This window comes from Manis javanica, chromosome 17, assembly GCF_040802235.1.
Source record: "Manis javanica isolate MJ-LG chromosome 17, MJ_LKY, whole genome shotgun sequence".
In the NCBI taxonomy this organism is placed as follows: domain Eukaryota; kingdom Metazoa; phylum Chordata; class Mammalia; order Pholidota; family Manidae; genus Manis; species Manis javanica.
The window spans coordinates 60,765,749-60,789,043 of NC_133172.1; the positions used below are offsets into that span (position 1 = coordinate 60,765,749).

At 53.1% G+C, this 23,295-nt stretch overlaps 1 protein-coding gene across 1 annotated transcript in view; it reads right to left on the reverse strand.

Moving 5' to 3' along the window:
• COTL1 (coactosin like F-actin binding protein 1) overlaps positions 1-22,605 on the reverse strand; it is a 35,464-nt gene extending 12,859 nt beyond the window's left edge. Inside the window, exons 1-3 of the mRNA XM_017644562.3 lie at positions 22,360-22,605; positions 22,030-22,112; positions 2,270-2,427 (exon numbers count right to left, since the gene is read on the reverse strand). Of these exons, the coding sequence (XP_017500051.3) occupies positions 2,270-2,427; positions 22,030-22,112; positions 22,360-22,436 (318 nt within the window). The 5' untranslated portion in view covers positions 22,437-22,605. The remainder of the gene's footprint in view (positions 1-2,269; positions 2,428-22,029; positions 22,113-22,359) is intronic.
• Positions 22,606-23,295: the final 690 nt, after the last annotated feature.

Here is a 23,295-nt window from a genome sequence, read left to right on the forward strand (position 1 = left end):
GGAGCTGTGCAGACTGCTGATGGGCACAGGGCTTCCTTTGAAGGTGGGGAAGTGCAGGACCTGGCCAACGGTGGTGGCCTCACAGCTCTGTGCGTGTGCTCATCGTCACTGCACTGTGCACTTGAAAACGGCTACAACAGTTTTGTTTTTGTATTTTGCCACACGTTTTTAAATGGAAAGAAAAAGGGAGGGAGCTCTGCAAGATTCAGAAGACTCTGTCCCCACCAGACACACCCTGGCAAACCCTGTCCCCCCGGGGCCCTCTTCTGGGGACCTCCAGGCTGGCCATCGGAAGAAGGCTAAGCGTGGATGGTAGGATCCAGCAGGAGGCCTGTGGCCATGGAACATGCTTTCCTCTGCGTTTTTCATTCTGCTGCCATAAAGGAGACCCAGAAAGCTGGTTCACCATTAAAATTCAAACTGGACTGGAGAAAAATGGCCAGTAGGGTGGTACAGGTGATTTTCCAAAGCAAGGGTGACTGTCAGTACCAGAGTGCAGACAGCAGCAGTAACCAGTAATGCTGATGAGGATGTGAAATAAATGAAGCTTACTGAATATTTACTATGTCTCCAAGGTAATCTTACATCTCATACCTTTTAAAAACAATCATCATGCATTTTAACTCCAGAACCCTACCTCCTGAAAATGTATTCTGAAGAAATGATTCAGCAAGAGAGAGAAAGGAGCTGCATGGATTAAAATCTTGGTGGGAACATTATTTATAAAAATAAAAATTGGAAGCCACAGGCCAACGACAGGGGAACATTTAGTACAGTACAGTACACTTGTGAAATGGGACAGCCAGCCATCAGAAAAACGTTCACTACAAAGGCTCTACCACCACATAATTTATGAAAATATGTTAAGTAAAAAGAAAAAAAGAAAGAAAGAAACAACCAGCCGGAGAGAGATTCACAGGCTGTGACTGCAGCAACGCTCAAAGGTGGGGACGCTCGCCCACAGAGCTGGTGAGAGGACAGGAAAACAGGTTGTGCTAATGGAATGATGGGAATTGTTTTCTCCCCTATTATGATTTTTTAAATAAAAGTTTCCTTGGGGGATAAGCTTAGATTCACAGAGAAGTTGCAAGAGACAGTTCCAAGAGTTCCCATACACCCTGTACGCTGTTCTCACGATTGTTAACATGTCACGTTCCTATGGCATGTGTCACAGCTCAGGAGCCAGCACTGCAATATTACTAGTAACTAAACTCCAGACTTCATTCTCATTTCGTCAGTTTTCCTGTTCTGTTCCAGGGTCCAGTCCAGGCTACCACGTTGCATATGGCTTGTGTATTTTGTGTTTTACAACTCAATGGCTTTTCTTACATTCACAGATATGTGCAACCATCACCACCATCACTTTTGGGGAATATTTTCATCACCTCAAAAAGAAACCCCCCACCCGTCAGCTACCACCTCCCTCATCACGGGATTCTGAGAAATCCTTTTGCAAAATGGAGAGGCTTGGGAAGCAGAGAATTCTCTCCGATGGCCCCCTGCCCCTGGTTATCTTCTAGAATTCAAATTTTTCTTTCCTCCATGCCCTAGCCCCAGATGAACCACCTTGGAAGTTTCCATGGTGTCAAGTTTCATTCTGTCCAGAATGGAAAAGCAGTTGAAAATAGAGAGCTGTCCCCGCAGAAAGGTTCAGGTGCTCAAAGTCAAAACCGCGGTACACTCCCCCCTGCCCTCCCTTCAGTCTAAGGGGCCTGGGGAATAAGTCACTCGTGGCCAGTGCCCAGCCCCCTCTCTTGGAGTCTGGGCCACTGTTGTCATTCTATGGCCGCCAACATCATCATAAAGCCTCACTGGCCCTCATGAGGTTGACACTGGTTCATTCAACAAGCATCACTGAGCACCTACTGCATACCAGGCACTGTTCAGAGAGCACCCGCATGAATTCCCACCAGGTCCTCATGGCCACCAGCAGAAGCTGACCATATTCATCCACGACCCAGCCTGGTAGGGGCCACCATTTGGTCATCCCTCGGCCCCCTTCTTCAGGAACCGCCTGCTGCACCCTCAAAGGTAGACTCCCAGCAGCCACGCCTCTGTTATGTAAGAGTCAAGATCACAAACACGGCTCCCTACCTCCTAGCCTACACTGAAAATGGCTTTGGTGACATTTCACCAGTGGCTCTAGTGGTCCAGAGACGTGGCATGGCTTGAAGTCCCAGCAAAGTCACAGGCCCAGGGGCCAAACCCAGCCCTCTCCACCCCTATTATGATGACACCCCGGACCCTAAAAGAACATGAGGCAAATCACCTGCACCACCTCCTTCACCAGGGTCTTGTCCGTGCCGGTTTTGGCCCGCTGCAGCCCGCTGACGTTCTCGCCGATCCACGTGATGAGGGCAAACTTGGACCTCTTGCTCATGGCGTCCCCGGTGGTGAAGCGCACGAAGGCAAACAACCGGACCTCATCTGCGGCCAAGAGCAAACAGAGGGTATGGTGCCCAGTTACAACACCCCAACGCCATGTCCCTCAGGAGGCCCACGTTCCCTCACCTGATCCCAGCGGCACCTGGGTTGAGGCCCACTGCACGGATAGGAAGTGGACGCTCAGAAAATGTACAGGAGAGCCCCGACCTCTGGCTGTTCCGCCTGCAGCCCCCACATCCCTCATACAGTCCGGGCTCAAGTTCTGGATTCTACGTAGGGAGTTTCATTGACTCCTCTTATCCCCAACCTTCAAGGCCCTGCTTGGAATGGAAGAGCCACACCACGGAGAGGTGGGGGCCCAGTTAGGAGAGGGCCGGGGAGGGGCAGGAACACTGGAAACGCAGCGTGGGATGCGGCTCTAGGCCTGCTGGGCATGTCTGCTTATGGCTAGACACGTAGGTCCATGAAGAGAATTCTGAAGCCCTTTCTACACCATTAGGTGTGTTCCGCTTGATGTATCTGATCTATTCGCTTTCATTAAAACGGCTCTGGCAGCTACTCTGTTCCACTGAACTCCTTCACATTTGCCTCGTTACCATACTTGGTTTGTTATCGTCACTTCAGAATCTCCTCCATGGTCCACCATGCCCCCCGTCCTCCCCCAACCCCGACTGCTACGCGTCACCAAACGATTACGCGATACTCTTGAGTCTCCAAAGTGATGCGTGTGTGTGTGCGCGTCCCACTAGGCCTGACCGGGGCTTCTCTGCCTCGGCACTCCTGACACTTGGGGCTGGGTCATTTTTGTGAGGGGCCATCCTGGCCTTTGTACGGTGTTGAGCAGCAGCCCAGCCCCTGCCGACTAGATGCCAGTACCGCCCCCACCCCTGCTCCAGTTACGACAACCAAAAATGCCTCCAGACACTGCACAAGGTCCCTGGGGGCCAGAACCGCCCAAGCTGAGAATGAATTTTGACACATAGCTTGTGCCCCATTTAATCAGGACCCCCTTTATGTTTTCTACCAAAACCCTGTGTTTTTTGTTGAAGAAACCACTATCCTCAGCTTAATTCCTGAACAGTTCACACTTCAATTGCAATGACCCGTGGGCTCTCATTATGATCCCTACCTGCCAATGGCTGGCACACAGGGATGCTGCCGGCTGGAGGTAACTCATCCTGTACCAGTCACTCTGCTCAGCTCTGTGTTTTCAAGAGGCCTTAGGTGCTGGCTTTGGGATTTCTCCAGTGCCCGATGCCAATGTAGAGCTGGCCCCCCAAACATCCCTGTTATCTGGTTCCCTGGGGATCCTGCTGAGATGCAGGCTCTGATTTAGCAGGGCTAGGATGGGCCCCCGGGGCTGCACTTCTCAGTAGTTCCCAGGCCTTGCTCACGCTCCTGGCCAAAAGACCACATCTGAGAGCTTCTCATTTCTTTTTTTAAATCAAGGTACCCCTTCCTCCTGGAATTTTCCAGGTGCCTCGGTGCTCAACCCCACACAGCATACATAGGTTCACATCGAGACCCAAGGCCCTGAGGCCTCTGAGTGTAATGGACACACAGTCTGGAGCTGATAGGGTTCACTGCCTGGTCAGTACCTCAAAGACTGGGCACAACGTGGCCCACAGGCTAAGCTGTCCAATGGGGCATCAACCGTCTGTCCCAGGGAGAAAGCAGCACAGCTCTCGGCAGGCCCCAGCCTCCGCAGTCCAGCCAGGTGGCTCCACACCATTCATTTCTTAAAGGACCATAATTACCACCCAAGCTGGACAGCCCCTTTCAGTCTGTAAAGCACGCTCACTTTTCACTGTCTCGTTTGGCCTTCATACATACGATGCTTGGGGTAGACCGTGGGGGAGGGGGAGGAGCTACATCATCACCTTCATCAACATGCGTATCTCCGAGTGACAGATGAGGCTCGGGGGGGCCCTGCGCGAATGACAAGGCGAGGCCTGAAGCCACACCCTGCCCCCAGCCGGAGCCACGGCGCGCCTGCCCCCCGTCTCTGGGTCGGCCTGCTCGGGGCGTCTCGCGTGCGCGGAATCACACTGTCTGCGGCCTTCCGTGCCTGGCTGCTTGGCTGCCTTCACTCAGCGTGTCTCCGAGGCTCGTCCACATGTAGCATGATCAGTGCTGCGTTCCTTTTATGGCTGAGGGTCACCCCACTGTGAGGACGTGGCACACTCTGTGCTCCCAGTCCTCTGCGGGTGGACATTCGAGACGCTTCATACCTCCGTCTTTACTCTGCTCCGGTGATCAAATGTGAACGCTATGAAACCCACCTGGCCCACACGGTAGACCCTTCCCCCTGAAGCCACAGGGCGGAGCCGCCAGGTGGGCAGTGAGCTCCGGAAACAAGGCTGGCGGGTTGGGGAACTGAAATGTGCACAGCCGTGTGTGGCTGCACCCGCAGAGCGCACGAGAGAACCCCCCGAGCGTTTCCCAGAGTCGGGCTGGGTCTGGACGCCAGCGCACGCTCTGAGTAGTGTACTGGGGGAAAGGGAGACGCAGGGCCAAGAGTGTGATTCAACCGCCGCCTTGATCTTAGAGGGACGCGGAGCCCCACATGGATGCCTCCCGGCTCCTTAAGGCCAGAGTGACACTGAAAGCTCCGGCACCTGTTCCCTGGGGACCACCCTGCCTCCCGTCTCCACGTGGGTCGGCCTGGACGTCTGGGTCCTGTGACTGCATCCGGATCCCAACTGCCGCACTACTGGCCAAAGCCTCCATGTGGGAAAGTTGCAAACTGTGTGTCCCAGCGCCGGTGGGCCCATGATAGACACACAATAAACTAACCCACCCCCAACCCCGAGGTCAGGGGGAACCTGGCCTCCATGGACCCTCCAGAACTGCAGGCTGATAGCGTTTAAGTGATCAAAGCAGGAGGGACTGTTTCCTGGGTGGCTGTTGGCACTTATCTGACAATGGTTTGGCCAACAGATGGCTGACGTTTTTAAAGATCCAAGAGTCACGTTATGCTTACAAATGTTTGCTGCTCAGGATTTGGCATGACACTGAGAAGTCGGCTGAGTCTGAGTTGAAAGCCCCGTTGGTCTGAGCAACGCTATTGGAGCCGTACACCCGGACCCGCAGCCCCTCCCCTGCCCGGCCTGAAGGAGGCTCTGAGCCCACGCTGACCTCATGGTCTGTGCGAGAGGAAGTTCTGACCCCGAGCCGCAGGCTGCGCGCCTCCCCTCTTCTGGACAAACTGGGTGCACGGCACAGAAGTGGGATTACCACCTCCCCTCACTTACCCCTGCTAACATCACTCTCACACCCAGGAGAGCGTGCGGGTGCTGACAGAGGGGGACCTGAACCTCACCATAGATGTTTACAGTGTGTGTGTGTGTGCAGGCAGGTTTGCTTGTGCACCTGAGTGCTTATGTATGTGTGTATGTACATGCATGTGCTGTGTGTGTGTACACCTCACGTGTGCATGTCTGTGTACACACTGAGATGGCAAAACTGGCAGAGGGCACATTGGTACTCGAGTTGCCATCCACCCTCATGGTGCCACTCTGTCCCCAATGGAGCCAGTGGCACATCTTTCAGACTGAGGTTCAGGAGTTGAGGGGCACCTCGGAATCAGTCCAGGGAGGGAAGCTGGGCCCAGGACTTCTCACAAACAGCAGGAGGGACCCTCCGAGCCCCTGTGAGGGCCTCGGCGTGGCTGTCTGCCCCTGCTGTTCCCTTGGTGGCTCACCCTCAGCCTTCTGCTCACCAGCGTCCAGAGGAAGAGTCCTAGTTCTGAAATCCTTTAGAAAATCACCCCCGTTTCGTACTAGCTATGCCACCTAGACCAGACCCCCAGGTGTCTTTAAGCCTCAGCTTCCTCATCTGCAGAGTGGGTCAAACGCCTGCCCCATGGGGTGTCATGAGGATTAAATGCAGGGCTTGGCTGAGGGGCTGTTGCTCTTTTCTGCCCCCACCTCTCTGGAGAAGCTGCTCGCAAAGGGGCACCATGCCTCCTAACTGCCAAAGCCAGGGAACGGCCTCCTTGCCCTCTGCCTTCTTTGCTGGCTTTCTGGGCCCACCGAACCAAGGCTCACTCCTCCGGGTTTCAGAGCAGCACGCTCCTAGGCGCACACACATTTAGTCACTCATTCCCTGAGTTACAGGCTTTGCCGAGCACTGGGGGGTACAGATAAAACAAACAAGCGTCCTGAAGATAATAGAGGCCAGAACTTACTAAGCCTTACGATGCACTAGCACTTACATGTATTTGCACATGTCTTCATCACCACCTCTCTGCAAGGTCAGCACTGCTCACAGTCCCATTTTACAGACAAAGAAACTGAGGCCCAGAGAGGTGAAGTGATAAAGGGCCAGACACCTCTCCCCCTGCTCGTTGGAGAACTGGTTAAGTCTAGAACAGTAGTTCTCAAAGTGTGGTCCTCGGACCAGTGAGTCAGCACCACCAGGAACTCATTAGAATGTGGATTCTCAGGGTCCACCCCAAACCTATGGATTCAGAAACTCGGGGAACGGGGCTGGAAATGAGTTTGAATGAGCCCCCACAGGGCTTCTGTTACCACTAAAGCTTTAGAATCCCTGACCTAGAAGAGGAGGTGAGGACGGAGACAGTGGGGCTTTCCGTGTGGAGGACTCGCCCCACCTCGGCTGGGAAACGGAGCGAGACCAAAGGTCTCCTGGACAGAAAAACCAGAGCGCCAAAGTTCAGCTCACCCCCTTCCTCCCACCTGCTCCCCCTTCAGTCTAAGGAAGTGATTGTGTAGAGGAGCTTCCTGTATGGCTCGGCTTCTCAACATCATAATTTACAGAATTAGAAGCAGCGACGCGTGGTTCTTGAGGATATCACAGCCAATGACCACAGGGAATGTACCCCCCCCAGGGACTCTCCCTCCATGCGATTCCACAGCCCAAGAAAGAGAAGAGCCATGTCTGGAAAAAGAGCTGCTGCGCCACGGACATGGGCACTGGGCAGCTCTTGCTAGTCTGTCTGGATCACCTCTTTGACACAAGCCATTGCTGAACAAGGACCCACAAGAGCGTCATCCCAAAGACACAGCCCCATGTCAGGGGAGACATCAACCTATGACAAAGCCAGATCAGGACCCCGTCCTTGAGGACGGTCAGCACTGCGATTGCTGTCTTCGGGCCAGCGCTGTGAGCTCAAAGCCCCGGCTGACCACGTGTTAGTGTCGCCGATTCAGGACTGTGGCCACCCTCCCCTTCCTACCCAGGGAGTCTTACTCATGAAAAGATGGTGTTCAGGTGGCATGAGTCAAACTCCACTGTCCAAAGAAACTGCCCCTTTGGGTGCTGCATAAAGCCTCATGGCCTGAGACATCTCCAGCCAATCCCACCAGAACCTAGAAGCCCTGGGCTTCTATACCCTCCTTCTCTCTTCCTCACCTTCATTTATTAAGCAAGCAAACATGCAGCCTAAAGCCTCCACCCATAAAGTTCTCAGGATGCCGCCTGGCACAGAGGAAGTACTCAGAAATGCTGACTCTCATCATCATGCACTCTGCCCTCTGCACTCCCTTCTGGACCCTGTGTTTCCCTCCGTTCTCTCCTATCAGCTGCCTTATCTCCCCCTCCCCGCCTCCCCACCTGTGTCTGCACCTTCCCTCTCTTCCTTCCTGTCATGCTCTCTGTCTAGGCCTGGAACAGAGGGACGGATTCAGGAAGAGAGGGAAGACAGGAGGACCGAGTTACAGCAAGGGAGGGCATGGAGGGTAATACGGAGTTAAAGTCATGGAGAAGATGGGAGGACAAAGACGGAGAGGTAATCATGAAGGGGCATGGGAACCAGGTAATGAACCAGGGCGGCCAGACGCCTCTGGGATCGCCAAGGCCACCAGGAGGGGATGCTCTAATTTCCCAAAAACCATGAACGCCATATAATCCCCACAAAGCTCTCAAGGACTCCGCCTGTCCTCCCTCAACGCTCCCAGCCAGGCCTGAACTCTCCACAGGCTCAGGTAACCCCCCAGGGGCAGATTCTGACCAGCCCTGCCCAGTGTTCTCCCCCAGGGTGAGCCCAGCACAGACTGTACACTCACCACGGGCCCCCGCCTCCTCCCTCTCTGCTTCCTCTCTACCTTTCCCCAAGCCAGCCCTGGCTGGAGGAAGGACACAGTCCCGAGGAGACTGGGCAGTATGTGACTTCCCCACACTTTCAAAGATGCTTTGCACACACCGGGTATAGACTAAATAATGAGAAGCACAAATGACCAAAGAAGAGTCTCACTACCCAGGGACCCCTGTAAACATTTTGGTGCACATCCTTTTGACCTTTCCAGCTACTTGCACATCTGTCTGGTTCTTGTCATATCCCAGTGCCAGGCACGTCATGAGCGCCCAAATAGCTACCTGCTGGCCCACAGAAAGAGGAGAGTGAGAGAGAACTGATCGGTTCAGAACCTCTATCCGACACTGAACTTCAGAACAGGATAAAAGAAAGGGGGAAGGGGAAGCAGGGAGGAAATTGCCCCAGAGCATGACAGGATTGCAGCTTGCTCTAAAGCTGACCTTGCCTTATATAGACTCCCTGAGAAGTTACGCAAACAAGGTTCAGAAAAGCAGAAAAAACCCACACCCCAAAAAGCTGAGCTGTCAGCTTCCACCTAGCAAGCTCCCTGGAGTGGGTAGGAAGGGAAATGGGAAAGAGTTCTAGCATCTGCTGCCCAGGGCCAGGGGACATCTGGATGGCAGCCACCACCGAGCTCACTTCCAGCAGGTTGCTAATGGGGGGGCCCGGGCTGCGGCAGGACAAGAGCTTGGGAAGTGGAAAATGTCCTCTCTCAGACACACAGGGCGGAGGGAGAGCTGTCCCTCCTGAACAGCCCCATGTCACTCACCCTTTTCCCAAAATGACTTGTATCGTGTGCCCTGATTAGTAAAACAAACAACCCAAACACCCTCCTGCCACCCTCAAAAACATTTTTAGAAAATATTTACAGGTATAAAAAGTACAGAAAACTCTTTCTCCCAGGAAAAGCCCGTCTTTACATTCCCCACAGAGGATGAATGGAGATTTTCTTCATCTATGCGGTCTCTACCGCGTATGTGCTTCGTCCCCCGCCTTTGGGCTCACACTGTAAACGCGGTTTCCTGCTTTGTTCTGCCATCCTCAAAGCAGCAGGCTTCGCAAATGATTCTTTCCTCAATGGATTTTCTTTAAATGCAGAATGACCCAGCTTTCCAAGTTCGACAGAGAACACAAGAAAATGGAGTACAGGATAGCCGGGGGGAAGGAAAGACGATCACCTCAGTGGGGCCCTGGGAGAACGGGCTGACCCGGATACCCCCATCATCGGGCTGGCGAAAGGTTTTCCCCATGACAAACCACTAGCACTCTTTTTTGTAATGATTACTTTTACTTCCTTAAATGAAAGGCAGTGTGTCATTCCGGACTCCCCCTTCTGACTCAGAGAACAGTGGCTGTAACCGGTCCTTGGAGGCTCTGAGCGCCTACCAGGAGCCGCTCCAGGGACGCTGGAGAACTCCGAGTCTGGCACCCTGGACCCTAAATGCCCCTGGTGCGCACTGCTCTGCCTTCTTGTGTCGGCCTTTTGTGCTGCTGCTGTTCCTTCCATGGCTGTTCATTAGTCATCTGACAAACACTTATTGACAATCTGTGATCCAGGGACTTTACTGAATAAAACACAATCCCACCCTCAATAAATACATGCAAGCTAGCCTGGCAGGCAAAACAAAGTGAATTCAGTGTAGTTAGGGCCATAGCAACAGGTTGTCACAGGGCAAATGGGAGCATCTAAGAAAGAAGGGAACTAACTTCCTGAGGGGTGGTAACCAGGGCAGGCTCCACAGAAGAGGTGACGGTTGATCTGGGTCTTGAAGGATGACTTAGAGTTCATCCAGCTAACAGGGTGAGGACAAAGGGGGCTCATGTTAGCAAGCCGAGGAACAGAGCCTGACAGAACACAAAGGCCACAGCTTCGGTAGGCAAGTTCAAAATGCCTTCCTCTACCAAGCCCTTCTCTCTATTTCTGATTGGCCACAGGCCAGAGGGGCTCATAATCAGCGTATTATCACTGTGTGTAAAATAAGAGTTCAAAGGCTCAGAGTGACTCCCCGGCATTCCTCCAGCCTGCTCATCCCTGCTCCAGGAGGCCAGGAATCTTGGTCCTTCTATAACTCACATGCCCCAAACGGCGAACTGTTCCTGCTCACTAAATAATTCCTGAGTAAATGAGCAACATTTGGCCCATCGTCTGCAGCCACTCATTTTATAATGGCAGCCACCATTTCATAAGAATAAAACCAACCCACTTCCCGGAGTTTAAAATGTGTGGCTGCCACCCCCAGAGAGCAGGAATGACTAGACAGGCAGAAATGATCAGATGCGGTCATACACACAACCGCTGACTGGTCTGAATGAATCTGCCCTTTTAAATAAAAGGGCATGGGAAGGGCAACCAGGAAAATGACGCTGCCAAAACGAGCAAGGCCTGCATAACGTGGGGGTCTTTGCACGCCCCCATCACCAAGCACGCACCGTCAGGGAGCACCCTGAGCCTCGGCAGCCTGAGGGAGCCTGAAGAGCCAGGTGTGCGGCCGCCTCCACGACTTCCCCGTGTCACCGTGGCCCAGTGGCTCCCCACCTCCAACCCCCCTCACCCTGGATTCTCTGGGCTGGGGCCTGGCTTCTCCATCTGGGAGCCCCTGGGTGGTAGGGAGGGACCTCACAAACGGTTTTCCTCCCCACCCTGTTTGCCTTCCCAGGCTTCGAGCTCGTCCACACGTTGCAGCTGACACATTTTACTCTTCTTCTCATCCCTCATTTATTAACCCACATGAGTGTCCAAGACAGAACCCCCACTTTTCTTTAAGGACTCATTTCTGATGCGAAGGCTTATGACGATGAACTATATCCTCGGCACCAGGCGCTGGACTGGGAAGGCCAAGTTTCAGCACTTACTGCGCCTCGGACGTCAGCCCTCATCAGAATTAGATGCCAGCGTAAAGCCCTCGGGTCTGGGCTGGGCGCACAGCAAGTGGTAAACACTCTACAGTGATGCTGACAGGACAGTGGCAACTCCTGTGGAGCGCATGGAGGCAGCAGGGAGAAAGAGAAGCCACGCGGTCAAGGCCGCAGAGGCACGCAGGGGCCACTCCTTACCTGGATGCCCACGTGTCCAGCTCCTCCTTCAGGCCCTGCCTTGGTATCACCTGCTCTCTAGGCCTCCCCGACCACCCTGGTGGGAACAGTGGCCTCCCTGCAGTCCATCTCCGGCCCGCTGCTTCATTTTTTTTTCTTTATGGTACTTATTTCATTGTGAAATGACCTGATTGCCAGGCTGCCTATTTCCATCCTTGCACTCCCAAAGAATGTAAGCTCTGAGACCTAGATCACTCGATTTCCCCAGCATTCAGAGTGCCTGGCACATAGTAGGTCCTCATTTGTTGGATGAATTTGTAATTACAAACTGCCGAAGAACAGAGTAAGTTCGTTTCCCACAATCAGACACATGGCAATAACTGCTGCCAGATCAAGAACAGAGCAAGTGGCAACCAGTTCAGGGCTGCCAGCTCTCGGGGCAGTGAGCATAGGCCCTCCTCTGTCAGGCGGGGGGCTCACACAGGGGCAGCTCAGTCCGGGCCAGAAGCCCCAGTGTGACCCACAGAGCCTCTGGCCTGCCTGAGGCAGCAGCTTCCTTTATTTGCAGGCCATGAACAATACACTCCATTCTACAGTCAGTGTAGAATTATAGCCAAAAAAGGAAAGAAAGCTACTTCCAGGTCAGATCAGATGACCTCCAGTGGCTATCCTTTCACACCGGAAGCAGAGTCAGGACTCTGCCCTGGGCCAGACAGAGACGTCCGAACTGTGGGGCCCAGCACAGGTTTTCCGCTTCAGTGAAGGCAGAGAAATGACCTCTCAGTCGCATATTCCCACAAATGTGCCACCAGCTGGAGGCATGGGCACAGGGCTGTCCCCTGGCATTCAAGGGAAAATGCTCGTGAGAAGTTGTTAGGAGAGGAGATCCTAAGGGGGCTCCTCACGAGGAACACTGAGGTCATGACCATAAGCTGTACAACTAAACAGCTGCAAAGCGCACTGACGACCTTCATGCAAAACACGGAGCCAGAGCCCTGCCTTCAGACACCTGCCTCCGGGGACCCGCTCTGCTACAGCCACTGGACTGAATCTGTAAAGCCAACACGTAGAACTAAGTGGGTGAGGAATGCAGCCATGCAGGGGCTCTGGGGCAGGAGGCCTGGGCCAGAGGCCAGCGGGCCTTCCAGAAGCAAGTTCAGCTCTCGAAAACCTCAGGGGACTGTCGCCCATTCATCTACTCAACCAATACCTGGGGAGCAGCCAGGTGCTGTTCCAGGTGCTGACCGCACAGCAGGGAAAAACAAACAGACCAGATTCTCCCCAGGCAGCTCAGGTTCTCACCAAGAGTCAAACGACAAGCAAGATACATGAACTCCGGCCTATGCAGCTTGGGGAATGGGTTAAGTGCTGCAGCCCGAGACTCAGGCCCACAAGGAGTCAACACAACAGCAATATATTTTGCCAGATCAAGACCAGAGAAAGCAGTAACCCAGTTCAGGGCTGCAAGAGCTCAAGGGGGTGAGCACAGGCCCTCCTCTGTCAGACAGGGGGCGGCTCAGCAGGGGCAGCTCAGGCTGGCTCTTTTCAGTCCTGGCCAGAAGTCCCAGAGGGACCCAGAGGCCTCTGGCCTGCCCAAGGCAGCGGCTTCCTTTATTACTAGGGAAGAGGAGATGGGACCAGCTAACAGGGAGGGGTGGGCGTTCTCTGCGGAAGACATCCCCACCAGAGAGACAAAGTTCCCCTTTCTAGGGCCTTGCTGTGGAATTAAAGAAACAGACGTGCACATACCCACTGCATAATGTGGTGAGCAACACAAAGGCCAGGGGCGGAGGGGTCATTTACACTGGGCCTTGATGGATATATAGAAGTCCTTCGGGAAAGCAAAATAGACGAGAACAGTGCAGGAAGAGGGAAGACTGCTGCCCATAAGTCATAAGGAGGGGGAGCAGCACAGTGCAGGTAAAAAACTGGGTGCCTCAGACACAGACCGGGGTTCAGAGCCCAGTTTTTCCACTTACTGTGTCATCTCAAGCAAGTGGCTTTTGACTCTTCAAGGAAAGCATCAGATTCCTTATCAGTAAAATGAGGATAATTCCTACTTGCTGGTATCACTGTACTCATTACATATACATCCCTCATGGATTAAGAAAAATTAGATGAGCCGATACATGCAAAGCACCCACACAGAGGTCATTTGGGCATCCATGAGGTCAGAACTCATGTGCTGAGGATGTGCCGTGGAGGGATTAGCTGGTGAGCACTGTGTCATACAGGGCATTGCACGTCATCTCAAGCTTATCAGCATAAGCTACAAAAGGTTCTTAGGGGGGCAGGAGCTCATGCAGCCTGGTGTAAAGTGGAGAAAGGCACCTCCGGCCTGGACTACATGCTCCAGGGTCAGGAAAGGGCCCAACACAGCACTCAGCCAACGGCACTCCACAAACATCCTAGAGATGGAAATGCCATGATCAAGGGTGGAGCCCTATGTCCAAATACCCACACTTTTGGGGCAGGAAAAGGAAAGGAGAAGCAGCAGAGGAAGTGAGAACAAGAGATGGGAGATGTAAAGGCGCAACCAGGAACTTCACAGGCAGGAGCGGAGAGAAGGGAAACTTATTCTCAGTGATAGAAGATATTGACATACCCTGGAGGAAAAGCAGAATAAAGACACAGACACGGAACTGGCCACTAAATTTGGCAACCAGAGATTACTGAAGACCTGAGAGTGGGATTCCATGCTCTGGGTGTGGGAGGACACCAGAACATCGTAAGGTGAAGAAAGGATGAGAGAGGAGGAGGTGGATAGAACATCTCTACAATACCCAAGCAATACTTCCAGAAAGTCTGCATTAACTCCCAAGGATTTGCAAGGAGTAAAAATTCAATTCAATTCAATTCAAACAATTGAACACTTTTCCTGAACAAGGGACACCCTACTTACCAGGAAGATGGACACCTAGCAACCTTTCCCATGGGAGATGTGGCCACAAACTCAAAAGTAAGCTCAAGTATCACAAGAGGAAATCCAAAAGACCTGTCACAGAGCCCATGCATCTTGTGACACAAAGAAGCCAGGCAATGTGGCTCAGGACCTCCCAGCAACAAATGGCTGGGAAAAGAAGGCCATGGAAGAATGAATATTGCAGAAAACTACAAAGCTCAACAGCCCTTCAGGAGTTTTAAAAGTCGTAAGCCAATATTGTTTCTGGAACAAAGCAGGTACTCAATCAACATTTGTTAAATGCATGACTGATAGACTATTGACACATTACCACATCCAAAGCCCTGTCACAGATTTAAAGCTTCCCTTTAAGCCTGTATCCCCTTAGACTCACAAGACAGTTTCTCTCCTTCCCTTCTCACATGCAGCTAAGAAACAGCAGGATAAACAGACTGCCAATTGTATGTGTGTCTTACCAAAGTGTAACTTGGCCATGGACAGCAAGTGCATTTGTCTCTTTTGTGTACAATCCCCCTTATTTTGGCAATGGCAAAGATTCTCCTCTTGACCAAAGTCTAATCGGGCTCTTCTGAGTTCTTTTTCTAGGTCTAAACTTTTAGGTATTTGTGTGCATCTCTGCATTATCTGGTTTTAGCAAGAATCCTGCCAAGTCAATTTAGCTAGAATTCCCCCATACTCCATATCTGATCAAGCTCAGTATCTAATTGGGTTCCTCATCTTCCACCATCCCCCGGGTCATGTCTGGTCACCTGGCCTGCCTGCAGCAAGACTCCTGTTAGGCCAGTTTAACCAGCATGCCCCTTACCCCTGAGGTTTCCTCTTGATAAAGCTCCACCCACTGACCCCCACCTTGCTCCGTGACTGTAAACCCCCACTGTTACTTGCTGTATTCAGAGTTGATTCTGCTCTCTCCCCTAGTCCAAACCCCCATTGCAGTGGTCCCTACCCCTCTCAAGACAGGCCCCTAAATAAAGTCTTCCTTACCATACTTCAACAAGTGCTAGAAGGAATCTTGTGCACACAGCCCCTTAGCCTGTTCTCCTTAGGAGCCATCCCACTGCCAGCCCCTGCCAGGGCTGACGCCATCCCAGACAAGCATTGCCCACACCTACGCTCATGTGTCGCTCTTCCTTGGAGTAGAACAGACCAGAGAGGGAGTCTGTGAGAGAGGAGAGTGCGTGGTCACGGACGGCCTCCTTTCAGTCCCTTTCTTAAACATCTGTGCCACGCGGTTGCCTCTCCTTACATACCTCCCATGATGGGGTCTCACTACCTCCAGTAACAGCCCATTCTACCCCTGAAATTTCTACTCTTTGCTCTTCTTCTACTATATAGGGTTGGGTGGGGTGGGAGGTGGGTAGGACCACTGAAGAAGTCTACACCTTCCGCATGACAGCCCCTCAAACTAAAGACAACACTCATGTCCCCCTGAGATGTCTCTGCAAGTTAAATATGCCCAATTTCTTCAGTCCATTTTCCAGTGAGATGTTCCTGATTCCTTGCGCAAGCCAGGTTCGCCTCTCCTAGCCTGCCACAGCTGTCTACCCTGGAGGCTCTGGCCAGGACTTTTTTAGATGGAAATCATAAAGAACACACTCAAACTGGCTCAAGAAAAAAAAAATTTTAATTGGCTTATGAAGCAAACAGCCTAAGGAGAGGGCTTCAGGCATGGCTGGACCCAAGAGTTTAAGCCCTATCATCTGACCTGACTCTGTTCTGAGTTCTCACACAAGTTCTCTCTCCAAATGGTAGGTGTATCCTGCAAGTTCTAAGCCTTCATTACGCTTACAGGTCTTAATCCCAGAGAAAGAGAAAAGGACTCTTTCCCAAGAATTCTGTCTGAAGTCTCAGGGATGACGCTGAGCGGAAGCACACTGGCTCAGCAGGATCATTATGAAATGAGAAGGAGAAGCTCCCACAGAGAATGGGATGCCGGACAGACACAAACAGGCAGAACCCCACATCTCTCCATGACTCCAGGCTCACCAGAGCTTCATCTGGCTCTCAGACCATCATCTGGCCAACATCACAAGGCGTCTCCCCAAAATCAAGCTTCATGCTGACACTGCCTTCCATAAATGAACCTTTTCTGGTTACCACCCCACACCTCACATTTATTTCAACCTATCCACAGATGTGTGACACCTTCCAAGAAGGAGCTACATTAACAACAGCCACAGTTATTCAGCACTCACTCTATACCAGACATTGCCCCACACGCTTTATACATATCATGTCTCCTTATCCTCACAAACCCTGTGCATTACAGGCAATCATTATCCCCATGCTTCAGACCAGGGAACAGAACCTAGGGGACCTGCCCAAGGTCACACAGTGCAGCAAGGCTACCAGTCAGGGCAAGACACTCTGGCTCCACATGACGCTCATAACTGATCAATTGGGTCTAAAATCTGCACCAACAGAAAACTGGATTCCCTCCCAGATGCCTGGATTCTTTCTAAAACAACACTGCTTGCAACAGAGTACTTTGGGGTCCATCAAAAAATGATTGGTTAAACAATGGTACATTTCTATGAGAGAACATTGTGTAGCCATTTAAAGGCTGGGTGATGACAATAAAACATAGGCTGCATTAGGAAGGGACCTTCTCTGCTTCTATGTCCACCCTCAGTGCCTAGGCTCATACACATCAGAAGAAGGAAGGAAGAAAAGAGAAGGAATAAGAGCAGGAACAAACTGCTGCGTGATAAAACTGCACCTGAACTAGATCTGGCTTTTATTCTTTTTGCTTGGTCTTGTTTTCTAAATATTCTACAGGGAACACACACTGAGTGTAAGGTAAAAAACAAACCACGACCTCATAGACAGCCTGAGCCATGCCTGGGTAGGTACGCGATCTGTAAGCCCTTTCTGCTACCATCAGAGCCATTGCGTGTCCAGTCGGCCTGGTGAAGTGGCTCCTCTCCTGTGGCTCTGCAAGCTGAGCCCTGGCTCTCCTGTCTCCCTATGGCTCTGTCAGGGGAAGCAGCGACCCTCCAGCACAACCCGAGGGTGGTCCCTCCCAGACACCTCTTTGCCCCCCAGCCTTCTGGAGCTCTCAGACCACTGACTCTGCTGCTGCAGCGATTAAAGTCCACCAGTGAAGTGCCAATCACAATAATCGACACTCACGGAGCACTTACTATGTCCTTGGCACAAGAACTTGCTTCCTTAATCCCAATGACCACATTACAGCAGAGGATGGGCAGGGAACCTCTCCTGCTGCAGGTCACATAACTGGCAAGTATCTGAACCCAGTCCACGTGATGCAGCCCAAACCTTGACCCACTGCGCTAAGCACCTCATACCATATACTGAGCACTTACTGCATGCAGGCCCAGACCGAAGATCTAAGCATGCCCACAAGGGGCCGAATGCCCACTGTGTGCCAGCCTGGAGTCTACCGCCAACTATGGGCTCACCTAGAGTCATGCGCCTCCTGTGTGCTGAGCTGGGGTACACACTGAAAGCTTCAGGGTGGAAAGCGCAATGTCACTGTAGTACAATAAGAGTAAAAATATTGATTTAAAAAGAAATAGCCACAGCCAATGTGCGTCAGGGGCCTATACTCTCATTTGCCATGTATGATTTCAGTCGACCCTCCCCACCACCAGCAGAAGTAGGTTCTGTCAGGGTCCCCATTTTACAGACTAGAAAACTGAGGCACAGAAGAAGGGATGTCCCTGCCCAAGGCCACACACCAAGCAAGAAGCAGAACTGGAGAGTGAATCTAGAGCTTTCCTGACTTCAGGCTGTGGCAGCGAGGAAGGGACTGCACCAGGCTGGTTGCGCGGCTGGGCCCTAGACGGCGAGGGCTAGGAAGAGGAATTCCACCTGGGGGGACCCTCCCAAATCAAAGACCTGAGGGCTGGGAGTCACAGGGTCAGGCTGCAGGCGCAGGGAGGGCGTGGGGAGATACTGGGCAGGAGATGTGGGTGGCGACAAACTGATGGAACACCAATCAGACAGCCTGTGCTTAATGTGATGGGCAGAGGGGAGGCATGGAAGGTTAATGAGCAGAGCAGATGTGCTTTAGGAAGAGTTACTCCAGCAACAGGCGGGTAGGATGGATGTAAGCCAAGAAGGGGCAAGGGCCGAGACACTTGCAATAAAGGGGTAGAGGATGGGGGGCAATGGACGTGGTTTTGGTTTGCCCCTCTTCTGGAGGTAGCAGGCCCCCCTTCCCAGCTCTGTCTCCCGATGTGGGTGGGGCTGATGGCAGGCCTAGCCAGCCAGAGACCCAGTGATTGGAGGGTCTGCCAGTCTGGTGACTTCTACTGAAATCACTGGCATAGGGCCCCTCTGTCTCTAGCGGGATGGCTCTGCCCGTGGCCGGGAAGCCAGGGTGGTTAGCGGCCATCTTTATCACCACTCGGGGAGAACCTGCCCGCCTGTCCCCAAGAAGGGTAATAAGGGAGGAGGGCAGAGCGAGGAGACGGAGGGACAGACTTGGACTTGGGGCAGCCTTACCTGCAGCTGGTGCTTCCCTGGAGCTCTCCGACCACTGAAGTGACAGACTGTTTAAAATTTTAAAAATCTTTTTTGTTTGAGCTAATCTGCACTGGGCTTCCTCACTGCACCAGAAAGTTCTGTGCATCTCACCCAGCCTGATACATACAGCGAGAAGCCAGGGCAGAGGCGGTGACAGATGGTTAGCACAGAAGTGAGGGGCCAGGTGAGCCTGGCGCTACCAGAGCCGGTGCAGGGACACAGGGAGCTCCAAATGCTGCCAGAGACAGAAACGGGACGATGAGGGCCCAGTGGCTCTCCAGAGCAGTGACCTTCCAGAAAGCAGCTGCGGTGGGCAAGGAGGGGCCAGGCCTGGGGGCTCGGGAGATGAGAAGCTGGAAGGACAGATTCCACTCTGGGAAATTCTGGAGCAAGGACAGGAGAAGGAAGCCAATGGGCAGAAGGGAGAGGAAGGAGGGGGTTTCAGAGGCAGAGCCCCCAGAGAAGGGCTGTCAGGGAGGAAAGCAAGTCCAGGAGGATACCCCAGTCCCCCGTGCCCAGAGCCAGTGGAAGAACAGACCAAGCACTGGTTCCAGGTCCTCTGCACACCTTGTGGGATGTTTGGGGACAGTAAGTCTGTGCCAGAGTAGGTGCCTGTCTTCACAGCTCGGGACCCTTGGACCTATCAGGACACCTGGCTGGGAATCCGGGCCACCAAGAGTCCTCCCTACATCTCACACAAGTGGGAAAATATGTCTTTTATAAACTGCAAACAATCCCATAAGCCCCAACCAGGACCTACTGTGTCACTGAAGACATCTCATGGCTTGGAAATGAGAATCTAAACCATTTCCTTAGAGAGAAAAGGCCAAAAACATGGGCCTTGGAGCCAGCATGCCAGGTTCAAATCCCAGCTCTGCCACATCCTGGCTGTGGGATCTTGGCAAAGTCACTTAACCTCTCTGGGCCTTGGCTTACTCATCTGCAGAAGGGGACCAATCTCAGTAATGGAGACAAGGCATGTTGAGTGCAGTGACTTGCACACAGAAAATCACTAGCTGGTGTTCCCATCCCTCTGTCACTGGGTTATGAGGACACATGGTGGGAAGAAACAAGCTTTTCCAAGAGGAACAACAGCAGTCACAGCGACCATAACTCCTATATGCTTGTCCAACAGATGGCTGGGGCAGAAGGCAGACTTCCAGCCAAAGCAGACGGAGCCTTCAGATCCCACGGCCCATTCACAACATCAGCAAGCAGCAGGGGGAGCGTTTTTAGTTGCCCTGCCAGGCACTCCCCACACCCATCCCTGCTGTCAGGGGGAAGGGTCAGAGTAGAAAACCCAAAGCCCATGGGAGGAAGGAAGTATTCTCTGCCTGCACACCAAGCCCCTCCACCGTCGCCCAGTGGCCAGGAGCATCTGTTTGGAAGCTATTGACAGGATGCTCTTTCTTCCCCGGGTCACCTTCTCCTATTCGGTGGAGAGAACAATAGCTTCAGAAGCAGAGCTCAGTCTGATGTGGGTGAGGTGATGGACGGCCAGCCGGGGAAAAGCAACTGCTAGTTTACTGTCTACTGTCTCCGAGTTCAGGGAGGGGGGCAGCTGGCCTGAGACAAAGCCATCAAGGCAAAAAAGAAAAAAAAAATAGAGCTGAATCTCATTAAATGTGCACCAGTCCAGGGAAAGTCTAGAGTTTGTACTTATTCCATGGTGGTGGAAGGACGGAGGTCACTGAGAGACAAGATTCCTGAGCCAGGGAACTGGGTCCAAATCCTGGCCCCACCAGCTCTCACTGGGTGCTTTACTGAATGGGAGACATTAAAGTACTTTACTCCTCTGACATTTTAAACCAATTCTTTACCAAAGCAATGAGTGAGTGTCTAGAGGGAACTCTCAGGGAGACATTTCAAATGGGAGAACATTTTTTAAAAAAAAAAAACCTTAATACTACCCAGCCCATAGCAGCCACTTTATCAGTATTCTCTGAATTAGACTAAATGCAAAAGATCATTTGTTTAAGGAAGTAGTTAAGGAAAGGAGCAGTCACAGAATCCTTGGCACAACTTTGTACTTTTCATTCATTTCACAAATGACCACGTGGTTTGTACAGGCACTGTCCTGAACATTTTACCCACATTGAGACTGAGCCTCACAACAGTCCTCCAAAATTGCAGGTGAGGAAACCAGGGTGGGGAGAGGTTTATCAACATGCCCCAAACCTCCCAGGTAGGAAGTGGCCACTAGCAGAGTCAAACCCACCTTGCTGGCTCAGAGTCCCCACACTGTGCTGTTTTGATCTGAATACATCTGCTTCCAAGCTAGAGATCAGAGACTGGAGAGAGCCTATTCTCCCATCTCACCCTTAAAGGATCCTGTTACCAATGGTACTGAGTCTTGTGCCTCTATTGAGGGGTTTGTGGTAATACACACCATGTGTTCTTTCCTTTTAATGGCTCAACACACCCCAGAGAAGTGCACAAAGTTTACAAATTTTAAGTCTTTTGCTTAATGATTTCTTACATATGCCTACGCCTGTGTGCCCACCTCCCAGATGGAAATATGGAACACTTCTAGTCCCCCTCTTCCCAGGTTTCTGTGTGCCCTTCCCTGTCAGTGGCTATCTGCCCCAAAATGTGGCCACTAGTCTGACTTTTCACATCACAGATTAGTTTTGCCTTTCCAACACTTTCATATAAATGGAATCACATGGTGTGTACTCTTTCATATCTGGCTCTATATTTACAAACAAAACATATATAACCGGCAGGCAGACAACGGCTGTGGGAGAAAGGAGGATGCGGTGGACAGTTCCTTTCCCCCCGCAGGAAGCTCCGGGATTGTTTTTATTTTGGCTCACTGACCATCAAAAGAGAAAGGCGGAGAGGGCTGAATACTGCGGCTGGAAACCACATGAACTGACCCTGGAAAACTAGGAGCCTGCCCCGCCTGGAGAGGGCACTGGGGGCGCAAGGGAGCCAGGTGGTCACCTCTGGCTGCTCCGGATGTCGGCAGGGGCGAAGGCGTTGTGAGGCTTTAAAACGGTTTAATCTGGTTCCTCCAGTGCCGGAGGCGCCCAGGGTGGCCACGGTCTCCTCCCAGTTTGGCCTCTGCGGCTCCTCCCGCAGCCGCTGACAATTTCCCAAAAGATCAGGAACTCCCCAGGAGGCGCGTCTCCCTTACCTGTGCACTCTTGGATGAAGTCCTGATAGTCCGCGCCCTGCTCGCCGGGGACGATGGTGGAGCCGTCATATTTAAAAGTCACCCTTTGGATTGGAAAAAACACACACACACATCAGCGTTGGGAGCTGCAGGGCGCCGAGCTTGCAGCAGGACGGTCTGAACGATGCTCTGGCTAGGGACAGCCGGCGCCCGCTTCCCACGCTGGCCTGGGCTAGGCTGCGGGAGGCCGCGCGGGACGGCCACCGGTCCGTCCCGGCTGGAAGACGGCCTGGAGCCCCGGGCCCACGGAGCCCGGGGAGGGGGCTTGGAGGGCAATGGAGAGCTCCTCACCAGATGACTGCCGAGCAGTCGTCGCGCACCAGGTTGTACGCCGCCCGGCAAGCCTCTTTGTCGATCTTGGTGGCCATGGCCACGGGCCGCAGCGGGGACTCTGCCCGGAGCGACGGAGCGTGCCCCGGGCGGGCGAAGGGGTCGGAGCGGCGGGGACGCGCCGAGGGCGGTGACAGCCACGGAGACGCGAAGCTGCGGACAGCGAGCTACGAGCACGGCTGCCCGGGGAGCGCCGGCCGCGCGCCGGGACACGGCCGCGCAGCTCCGCCCACCCCGCCCGACCATTGGCGGCCTGAGCCGCAGCCCGCCCCGCCCACGCTCTCCATTGGCCTCCGGGCCTAGGGGGCGGGGCGTCCTTGTGAGAAGGTGGCCAATCCCAGCCCGAGAGGGTTGCGCAACTCCGCGGAGGGGGCTGGAGAACGGGTTTTTCTCCGCCCTCCACTTCCCCCTCCTTCCCGCTCCCACTATCTTCTAGGAGCTACTGCGTCGCCTTTCCCTCCCCCATCCCGTTTCTCCCTCCCTTCCCCTCCTTGCTCCTCCCACTTCCTCCCCCCTCTCTCTCTTCAGCCCTTCCTCTCCCGGGTAACCCCACCGACCGCCGCCTCTGGCTCCTCCCTGCCCCCTCCGTCCCCTGCCCTCTTCCTCCCTTCCCTTCTTCCCTCCTCCTCCCTCATCCCACCCCAACCACCACCACCTTGGCTGCAGGCCTGCACAGCTCCACGGGGGACCAATGAGGAGGTGACTTAATGCATCAAACCTAAGAGACTGCCCCCACCGCAGGATCTGGCTCCCTGTTTGTAGGTGGGCAGGAATTGGAAAGAACCAGGCATTTCAAATAGGAGGGGACAAAGTGGATTGCTTCCAAAACACTGGTGGGATCACTGTTTACTTTGTATTCTGGTTATTTGCATTCACATCTTATCTCCCACTCTGGGT